Source organism: Neopelma chrysocephalum, unplaced genomic scaffold, assembly GCF_003984885.1.
Source record: "Neopelma chrysocephalum unplaced genomic scaffold, ASM398488v2 Primary Assembly neopelma1_138, whole genome shotgun sequence".
In the NCBI taxonomy this organism is placed as follows: domain Eukaryota; kingdom Metazoa; phylum Chordata; class Aves; order Passeriformes; family Pipridae; genus Neopelma; species Neopelma chrysocephalum.
The window spans coordinates 1,929,541-1,939,927 of NW_020897800.1; the positions used below are offsets into that span (position 1 = coordinate 1,929,541).

The 10,387-nt window shown below is 48.7% G+C and overlaps 1 protein-coding gene across 1 annotated transcript; it reads left to right on the forward strand.

Moving 5' to 3' along the window:
• The first annotated feature begins 533 nt into the window (after nucleotides 1-533).
• On the forward strand, nucleotides 534-7,409 carry LOC113975330 (NF-kappa-B inhibitor delta-like). The gene is made up of 8 exons (XM_027699235.1): nucleotides 534-568; nucleotides 1,145-1,250; nucleotides 2,106-2,252; nucleotides 3,971-4,022; nucleotides 4,501-4,580; nucleotides 4,878-4,994; nucleotides 6,975-7,139; nucleotides 7,338-7,409. Exons 1-8 carry the CDS (start codon nucleotides 534-536, stop codon nucleotides 7,407-7,409), a joined length of 774 nt encoding a protein of 257 aa, XP_027555036.1.
• The last annotated feature ends 2,978 nt before the right edge of the window (nucleotides 7,410-10,387 follow it).

Here is a 10,387-nt window from a genome sequence, read left to right on the forward strand (position 1 = left end):
TGTTTTATTTCCTATCCAAAAGGGTGACCTGGCATTGGTTTAGCAATCAATTAGTTCAGTATCTTATGTACAGGCAGGAACCACGGATTGGCTGTGAGATTTTGTGCTGATTTTGCACTTTAAAGCAGACTAAGGAGGAATTCCATGATCCAGCTGTGGCCTGGAGGCACTTTTCCTCCAGCAGTCCTCGCTCACAGCAGCAGTTCATGTGTCAGTTCAATCTCTAGTCTCCTCTCCTGGCACCCCTGGGGATGTGTGGGTGTGCAGCCACAGCTAATGCTGAGCTTGACTGAAAATCAGATTAGCCAGAAAGCTGCATTTATACTTCCTGAAATGGCAAGGGCTGGCTCTGGGCTGCAGAACTACCCGAGGAGAGAAATGACTGCCTGCAACCTCCTGACTGAAAAACCTTCCAAATGTTGCTGTCTGGAGCAAAAGGCAGCCAGGGGTTGGTCCAACCATGTGTGGGATGGTCTCCTCCTGTGCAGAGGGGAATGGCAAAGCTACCTGTGCATTCCCAGGGCCCTGGGGGAATGGAAGTGGCTCCAGCCAGAGCCAGGCAAGCAAGGTGAAGCAGCCCAGTGTTTTCCCCCATCACTCAGGGCAGCGTCACCAGCAAACCCACAACTCCCGTGGGTTGTGACAACTCTGTGTCTTGTCCAAAAGACGAGGACTTTGTCCTTCTGACCAGTGGGTTTGATAAAGAAGTGGAGTTTAACAGGTTGATTACAAATATACCACTTAGGGGTTGCGTGTTACCCCCCGGGGGTGGGATTTCACCAACACACACAGGGCTGCATCACCCCAAAAAGTGATATATCCACAAAATATGGTACTCTGGGCCCCACCACTGGGTGTTGGGGAGGACTTAGGTACCTCTCAGTGGCGAATCCCACCCGAAGGAAAGTGCTGAAGTGGGAAGGAGGCAGAGCTCAGGAGTGCTGAGGGCTCTTGGACACTGCAGTTGTTTGAGGTAGGAAGCCCTTTCCATGGGAGTGGGAGCTTTAAGATCTTTGAGCCCTTTGAGGCTCCTGGCGTGGATTTGCGGAACACGGGGCGTGAAAAACCCCCCAGAAGTGGCAGTGCCACCCTGTAGGACTGTTCATGGCCGAGCAGTGACCAGTGTCTCTATTTGCTGTCTTAGAATTCTACATATTTATGCAGCTAAAGGTCTGAGGGCCCACGCCCGGGCGGCCGCAGAGCGCCTGAAGCCGCTGAGGAGACTCGATGCCAAGGAGCACAGAGGAAAGGTAAGATGGGCCCCCCTTCCTCCTGCAGACAGCAGGGTTTGGGGTGGGCAGGGGCTTTTTGCAAGACTGGGAACAGCTGAAAAACAGCTGAGGTACCTCTGGCAGGAGCAGAAATGAGGTGGGATGAGAACGAGCCTGTTCTTTTTTCAGCCCGTGGTTACAGAGTGAAACACTGGTCCAGCAAGATGTGTGTTTGTTGGCAGCAGCCTCTGAGGCTGAAGGTTTTGTGAGCAACTGGTTGGTGCCAGGAGGGCTGCACCTGGTGGAATTGGTGCTCCAAAAACCCTGGGTGTGGGTTGTCAGCCAAACTGGGGCTGGAGAACACTAGAGGGAGTTCTGCCAGAGCTGGGCAGTGCCCCCGTCTCGGGATCCATATATATAACTAATACTTGTCTATATAAGTAATACTTATATATATAAGTAATATATGCTTAGCTTCATCACATTGAATCTATCACTTTCTTACATTCAAGAGTTTAAATTTTTTTTTCTCTTTATTTAAAAAAATCTTTATTTCTTTATTTTAAAATTCGTAACCCAAGCAATGCTCACCTCCAGATCACTGTTCAGGCCATTCTTAGTCTCTGCATCCTCATTGCTGCAACAAGCTGTGGGTTTAACTTCTCACACGCTAAAAACAAAAAGCAAATAAATCCACCCGAGAATTGTCAGTGTTGGTGAACTTTTAGGTGACAAATTTTGGCTAAACCTGTCAAGGAATCATGTGGGATTCTAAGTCACCCTGCGAACCGCCTTCCTTTTGGGCAGTGCAACCCTCGGGATTCCGGGCATCCCTCAGCATTCCCCATTCCTTGTTTTGTGCTGTCAGTCCCTCATGTTCCTCTGCTGTTCCAGACTCCTCTGCTGGTGGCTGTCACTGCCAGGCAGGCAGCCATTGTCCACGACCTGATCCAGGCAGGAGCAGATGTCAACGCCGTGGACAACAAAGGGCAGTCAGCTCTGCACCTCGCTGCCACCTACGGCTATGCCCAAGTCCTCCAGGTGGGAAAAGCTTTATGGCTTTGATACCCTTGATAAAGTGTCAATATTGGTGTCTTTAAACAACTCTCTTAGAAGGCAAGGTGTCAGCAAGCAGGGCACACTGACCAAAAACTCCTTGTGTTAGGAACTGACCTCCCAAGGGTGGTTTTTCTATATTTGCATCCAACGTCAGCTTCCTGTTACAGAGGAAAAATCTTTGGTGCATCTGTGGGGGAAAATACATTCTTTCTGCAGATCATGGCTCTAAACCTTCTAGTTTAGCCAGCAGCAGGGTGGGGTTGCTGTGCCTTGAGCCCCCAGTGTGGTTCTGCATCAGAGGGGGTTTCCCAGCCGGGGAGTGTGAGGACAGGGAGCACAAAAACCAGGGTGAAACCCCCTCCCTGGGGTCAGTGTCGTCCAGATGGGAGCAGGGAATTGTGTCCAGGCTCAAGCCAGCTGAGGAGAGAGCAGATGGGACCCTGCAGGCAGGGACAGCACAGGCCCAGCCTTCAAAATGAGGCGTTTTTTTCAGATTTCACTCAAAACGTGACTTCCACGAGCAGATCTTTGCTTCCCTGTTGCTCCACAAATCCCTCTGCAGCCAGGGACTCCACCTGAGCCGTGTGCCAGCCCTGAAGAGCAAATTAGCACATCTAAAAAAGGCACTGTGGGAATTCTGGGAAGGGATTACCCAGCAGGGATCAGCAGGGATGTGTCTTAAACGCTCAACTGTTGGCCATAAAATGGAGTCATTGAAACATCCCTGCCCTGAGTGTGTCAGGACCGAGCACAGGCAGTTTTGTGGCTGTTCTGGGGTTACCTGAGGGCAGGGCACAGGGATGGGGTGCCAGGGGGTGCCTGGCATGTTGGCACTTCATGCCCAGCATTCGTTGGCTCTGCCTGGCACGTGCCCCGGGTTAAGCCCCGAGCGGGCAGTTAATGAGTAACACGGAGAGTTCCTTGGAAAACAGGTGTTTCCTTCAGTGGGGAGAAGTGTTTCAACACAGATGATTCCAACAAAGCCTCCCAGAGTGCCTTGGGGTGGTTTGTGTTTCAGGGTTTCTTTGTTTGGTTTCTCTTTTATGCATATTTTTTTTTCCCACCTCCCCTTGCCATTAAAAGGGAAAACTCACACAAACTTACTTCTCACCATGAAAGGCTTTATGGTTTGCTTGTTTATTTTATTGTGTTTGGTTTCTTTTTTCCCTAATGGATTAACTATCTAATCTCTAATAATCAAGCACCTCAGAGCTGCTTGTCAATATTTGATCTGCATATATTTTATTGTTGTTATGAGAAGATAAGTCAGGCCCCAACCGTCCTGGATCATCTTTCAGCAGCAAGATTCCTGTGCCTTCTCTTCTTTGAGTTCTGGATAAGTCACTGCACTGCAAAAATTCTCAGTCTTGTAATGTGAACAGCTTGTTTTATTCAGTCAAGAGAAAGAAATACATTACCTATAGTAATACAGAAAATATAAGTATTAGCTTCTTCACATTGGATCTATCACTTTCTTACATTCAAGAGTTTAAAATTTTTTTTCCTCTTTATTTCTTTATTTTAAAATTTGTAACCCAAGCAACTCACAGCACTGATATCTAATGTCAAATAAGGGCTTAGTTTGCAGTGAAATTATCATCATCTGATTTGTTTGATTTTAAAGTCTGTTGGTTTTGACAGATTTTGGCTTGGACACTGTTCTGCTGAACTAAAATTTTCAATTTCTCTGTTGCTTCCAGGTTATACTGTCACTGGGTTTCCCTCTTGACTTAGAAATGAAGGATTTTGAAGGTAAAAACCTTTGCACAGATATTTTACAGCGGCCTGAAAACCTGTATTGGCTATTTCATTGTCTGCTGCTCATTGGGATTTGGGGCTGGGAGACCAGAGTGGGCTCAGGAACTGCCTGGGGGGGAGGAGAGTTGTGTCTGAGCACTCAAATGCCACATAATTGAATGGTTCAGAGGGGATTCAAGGCACAACTGGAAACGAGTAGACACTGGAGAACCCCAAAAATTGTCCATGCAGGCAATGTGGTACATTGGAAAGCAGAGAAGAGCTTGTGTCTTGACAACACACGCAGAGAGAGGCACGTGCTCTCCACGCCAGCTCTGCCTCCTCTCTGTGCATCGGTATTTTTGGTTGGACTGTGGTTCTCTCCCTCCCATCCTTGTTTTTCCAGGCCATGCCCCCCTGCACTGTGCTGTGCTGGCCCACAACGCCCTGCTCAGGGAGCAGAGCTGCCAGAGCCTCACCCAGGAGCAGCAGAAACACCTCCAGCAGCAGAGAGAGGAGCTGGAGTCCTGCATCCACCTCCTGGTGCACACCGGGGCCTCCATCTACAGCAGGGTGAGGGGCAGCTCGGCCATCCCTGGGTCCTCCCTGGTGCTTGTGCCGTGCTCAAAACGGGGAATTGGAGAAGGGATTTCTCAAGGGACTGGTTGCAGAGTGAGGTGCTGCTTTTGGGGGCTCCTTTCTTGCAGCCTGGAGCAAACACTGGGCAGTGAGAGGGTCGCTGAAGGGAAGGAGATGCTCCACATGAGCTGCTGGGTTTCCTCTGATGGCTTTATGGAATATCTCCAGGTTGTTCTGCTGAACATTTCTTATTCTGTTTGGTTTTTTTTTTTTTCTCCTATTTTTAAACAGGATGTGAAAAGCAACAAGACAGTTCTTCATTACACAGTCCAGGATGGGAACCTCTCCCTGCTCAGATACTTCTTGGAGCTGAACGCTTTCAAGTCCAAGGACTTTGTCAACAACAAGGTGAGTCAGGGCGAGCCTGGAGGGGATTTGTGGGAACATCTCCAGGCAGAGGAGATGCTGGGAGCAGGGTGGGAGCTGTGCTGCAGTGGGAGGCTGCATTAGAGGCATTGGGGTCCTCCAGATTCCAGTTCTTCTCTTCCCACACACAAGTTTTTGTCTATCAAAAAGGAATCGAATGTTTTCCATCAACTCACTCAGGAGGCAGATCCTGGACAGCTTCAGTCCTTTTTTAACCTTCAGATTTCTGCAGGAAGCATGTTTGGCTTTGTGTCTGTGGGTAAAGGCACTGAGTTTGTGTCTCTCTGTCCAGTGAGGGGCCTTTTCCCTACATTCCTTCTGTATCTTTGGAGACCCATCAGGCAGGTGCTGGCTTGTCCATGGCAGGCTGCTCTTGTCTCTTGATCACAACCCTCAGAGAGCTCCCTGCTGTGATAGGATCACTTGGAGTCTTCAGTCTTGTTGCTGAGCTGTCTGGGACAGTGAGAAATGTGATGGGGAGGTTGTCTGATACCCAACCTGGATTTTTAGCTCTTCCAAGTACGAAGAAAACAAGGAAACGAGCACCCTGGAGTCCATATTTTTGGCTTGCCTGGCTTCACCCCACTGCTTGTTGTGGTTGTCTCATTGCAAATCTGCTTCCTTGGGGATTTCACAATGAGAAAAAAAAACCCACTGAGATCTTAAAGGTCTTTTTCACCTGAAGGGTTCCCAGAGCCCACATGTTGGTGCTCTGGATGTTGTCTCACATCAGCCCTGTTAAAGGCAACGTGAGGCTTCAAGGTCAGGCGTTGTCAGATCCTTGTTTTCTGAGCCCAGGCCTGGATTTGGAAGCTGCCAAGTGCTCCTGCCACAAAGGTGCAGCAAACAAATGCAGATGTTTCTATTTTAACGAGAAATCCTGTAAAGAGCTTGTAACTATCCCTTGGCTCTCTGGGATGATAAAATCGACAAGGATCTGCTTGTTCAGGGCTTGTAAAACGTGCCTTGTCTGAGGGGAGCTGTTAGGATTTTGCTATTGTATTTTCTGCCTCAATATCCCTGATAAATAGGACCTGAAAATCACGTGTGTTCATTTTGACAGCTGGAATAGCAGCACACATTGCAATTTCTGCCCAACCATTCCAAGTTCACGACAAATGTATGGTCTTTTCTGAGAGAAGAACAAGCAGCTGCCCGAATGAGACTCTTGCAGACTAAAAATACCCCCCCTTATGCATTTGTTTATTAGGTTTTTCTCATTTAAAACCGTTACCAGTCATAACTGACTAGACAGGGCCCAGATTTCTGCGCGGTCTGGTGGCACCAGAGCTTTCCTGCCCCAAATTGCAGCACCCTCCATCCTGCCCCCCTGCCCGGCTTCACAGCCAGCTCTGTCCTTCCCACACAGATCCTGTTACTGGAAAAGCTGGACTCGATCCACGCTCAAGGGAGTGCCTGACCTCAGGATTCTGCAGCTTTCTGGCCCTTGCAAATGTTGGGAAAGGGAGCAGTGGGGATGTGGGGAGCACAGCTGGCTCTGCTCTTGTCCAGCCCACGCATGGTGTGTAGCAGCACAATGGGCTTTGTGCCTCTAAATCCTACTTAATGCTTCCCAGGGAAATATTTCCATGGATAAACATGCATGTTCCATCCTTCCCTTCCTCAAATAACCCCTCAGGTCTCTGCTCACACGAGGGTATGGTTTAGCAGGGGGTTGCAGAGCGATCAGGAACGTTGCTGGTACAGGGTTATTTATTTAGTTATACCCCAAGCATCAAAGCCCCACAGTTTGTAGTGCTCTAGAAGAGAGAAAAATCTAAATCCACAAATCTCCTGCACGGGAGAAACAGAGCAGAGATCCTCCCTCACCTCCTGATTAGTGATCACACGGGGCTTCTTCAGCTCCCGTTTCACAGATCTCCAGTTCAAGGCCAACCCTGAGGAGGTGGCACAGCTTAGCAGGAGCTTTATCTGGGCTTTTTTTACCTCTTTTCCTTTCAGGCACATGGCAACACAGCCCTGCACATGGCAGCTGCCCTGCCAGGGCACAAGAACCAGAAGGAAATGGTGCAGCTGCTCCTGGCCCACGGGGCAGACCCGAGCATCAGGAACCTGGACAATGACCAGCCCATCCACATGGCCCCCTCTGGGAGAGCTGGGGAGCAGGTATGGGGTTACTGATCACCAAAGGGGGTTGGGTTTTGTGCCTGCAGGTGTGAAAAGATTCCTGGTGTGTTTAGATGTGTATTTAGTTGCACATATCTGTGTATATAATTGTGTGTGTGTGTGTGTGTGTGCTTTGGGTTCAGATGGTGCTTTGGGTTCAGATGGTGCTTTAGGAACTTCTCCATTTTTTTTTGGCAGGTCAGGCATTTGCTGAAGAAAGGGAAAGTTGCATCTGCCTTCCTTTCCTGCCGCCGAAACGCCAGATCCTAGGCTGCCTGAAATTCGTGGAATGGCTTCACCTTCAGCTTGCTGATGGCCTGAGGCCTCTCATACAGACTGACCAACAAATCCCTGCTCCTACAGGCTTAAATCAGGGTGGGAAGACGGTGTTTCTCAACCTGGAGATGAGATTTCAAATGGCTGAATACTTAATTTTGGTACCAAAGAATACTGATAAGCCTCATGCTTGGCCTGCAGGGAAGGAGTCAGGCAAAGCAAGTGGCTGTTCCATGAATAAGGACGTATTTGAAGCACAGCCAAGCTTTGATTTGGTGGCAACTGAAGCCCATGGAGGTGGTGGAGCACCAGGTGGTGGTTTGGCTACAAAAAGGTTGAGAAATGCTGCTCTGAGACACCCTCAAACTGTGCCTCTTGTTGGGTCCTGCACAGAGGTACTGGTTGAAGTGCTGGAGCCTTTGTGATGTGCAGCTCCCACTGATCCTGCTGCCCTGGGAATGCAGGAACCTGAGGGGAGGGAAAAAGGCTGGATGGAAGAAGTCAAGTCAGCCTGAGGAGTCACCCAAGGCTGTATTTCCCCTGAGGGAATGGACATCCAAACCAAGACCCCAAAGAGGGTTATTTCAAACTGCTGCTACCCCATTTCTTAGTACTTTGGGAGAAACCTGAAGCAGCTCCCCATGGCCAGTCTCTCACCCCACCCCAAGAAAAGAGAACAGATGCTTTTAAGAACAAGTACAAGGGGCAGGTTCTCAGCAGCACAGGTTTGGGTGGCTCCTCAGTGCTTCCCAGTGCAGGGATTCCTCTTTGAGACATCTAATCCAGCCCAAATCTCCAGCTCTGGTGGCACAGAATAGCTCAGAAAACACCTCAGGGTGGGGAGCTGAACCCTCACCTGAGCCTGAGTAGGAGACACAGGATTCCTTTGGGTCTGAAATGACTTTTAGGCACGTCCAGGGTAGAAAACCCGTGTGGGTCTGTGCACAGCAGGGTCAGAGTGCAATGGGGGAGTGCTCCCCCATTCCCATTCTCAGCTGAGGGGGAGTCTCAATAGATTCTTAGTGTTTCTGTGAAATGATTTGTGAATTGCTGTGCAATCACTGGCAGAAGTGGCTCTGCTGGCTCAGGGAGGCAAAGCCATGTTTTGCCACCCCTTTGGCAGAGGATGTCCCGACCCCAGTGCTCCCCCTGAATTCTGGTTTGCTGGTTTCTCAACGCTGCACAGGTTCTTTTCTCTGACGGGCCAGAGGAGTGAAGTGAAGGGCAGATCCCTTAAATCACTGCAGCACTTCCTTGATCCCCCACTGCCTGACTCGGGGGCGTGGGAGTTTCTGTGGCACCATCAGTCTCACAGGCCTGCAGTGTTTAAACAACTCTTTAGCAGACTCGAACAAAAGCTCTTAAGAAATGCAGAGATCTCGATTTTCCAGCCCTCCTCTCTGCTGTTTTACTATTGCTTCCCACTACATCACATCTCCAAACCTGCCAACATCCCCTGAAGAAAAAAGAAAAAGCCACGTATTTGCATGTGTTTGCATAAATTTGCATTTACCTGGGCATAGGCCAGCAAAAGCATGTGCTTTCTTACTTTGAAGGATGTTATAACAAGCCCTGGATTGAGGGATAACTGTATCAGTGAGTTAAGACAAAATGATCAATAAAATATCCATTTCTTGAACTTGCCAGCGACAAAGCTGCCAGACTACGTGGCATGTGATGCACCAGGGAACATGTAAAAAAGCTTTTTGCCATCTAGAAATGTCTGTGGGATGACTGAAGTCCTTTTGCAGCACGTGTTAAAAAAACCAACAAAATACATGGGGTTTTTTTCTCGAGTGGCTTTTCTCTCTGTTGTGTCACCTGCCTGCTGTGGGTGATCAGTGCAGAGGAATGTGGTTGTTGTAGCTGTTTGTAATTGCAATGGGATTGTCTGGAATCATCACCACCTCCAGAATATCAGGGAAAATGTCCTCCTGGGGAGGGATGTGGCTTCATTCAGAGCATCCCCCTGGCAGCTGATAGGTGAGGTTTGCAGGGGGAAGAGCCCGTGACAGACACTGGAAGGATTCCTTCTCTCTCCAGGTACGTCTGTGCCTAAATTCCCAAAGCTCAGACATCAGAGGGCTGCTCTGAAGCCACAACCAACAAGTTATTCATGTTGGCTTTGGACTGGAGCCACCAGACAGCTGGAGGCTGCTGCAGGTTAAAACTCCTTTCCCTTTCCAACCAGACTGTGTAACAAGAAAATCCCTTTTAAGCCTCCCAGGTGTCTTCTGCACTGGGGGAATTTCACCGATTTAAACAGTTCACACTTAACCCCTCAATTTTCCGTGGCTGTTTCAGGGGAAATGTAACTTCTGCAATTGGCAGCGTGTGATATCCCTCTATTTGCACAGTTTATCTCTTCCTACCTGTGGCTTTGGAGAAGTTGCTAATAACAAAGGCTCGTTATCACCAAACAAATGCTCTGAAGTGGCACCATAGAAAAGCTGTCAGTCGGTTGGCAAGCCAAACTTTCAGATCAAATACTCTGTGCAACTGGTAAAGAACCTGAAAATAAGAACCTTTTCTTTTCTCTATAACTGCAGGTTACTTTTGGAGTTATTCATGGCTTTTGTAAGCATGAGATGATCCTCATTTTTGTGTAAACACGTGTTTGTAAAGGCTGGCAAAGCTTCACCTGGCAGGGACTGATGACACACCAGAGTTTCAATAGGGCTGTGCCAGCTCTCAAAGTTACTTTGAACCCTTTTTTATTTTGGGGGGGGATAAAGGAGGGAAAGAATATGTTCCTCATAGCCAGAAAATGCACAATCAACCTTTGAATGGTTCCTCTGTTGTGTTTTTTTCCTTCCTTGTGCCAACAAGACGTTGTGTCAACAGCCAGCAAGCTTTTACTTGCACTGCATGTGTGGCCTGGAGCTGTTGACAGGGAGCTGGGGAACAGCATCTCAGACACGTTTCCAGTCTGGGACATTGCAAAACAACTGGAGAAGGAGCAGCAGAGCAAT

Coding starts and splice junctions, on each gene's coding strand:
- LOC113975330 (XM_027699235.1), top strand. CDS start 534: ATGGAAGTGGCTCCAGCCAGAGCCAGGCAAGCAAG. Junction 4,995..6,974: donor AGGACTTTGTCAACAACAAG/GTGAGTCAGGGC, acceptor TTTTCCTTTCAG/GCACATGGCAACACAGCCCT. Junction 7,140..7,337: donor CTGGGAGAGCTGGGGAGCAG/GTATGGGGTTAC, acceptor TTTTTTTGGCAG/GTCAGGCATTTGCTGAAGAA.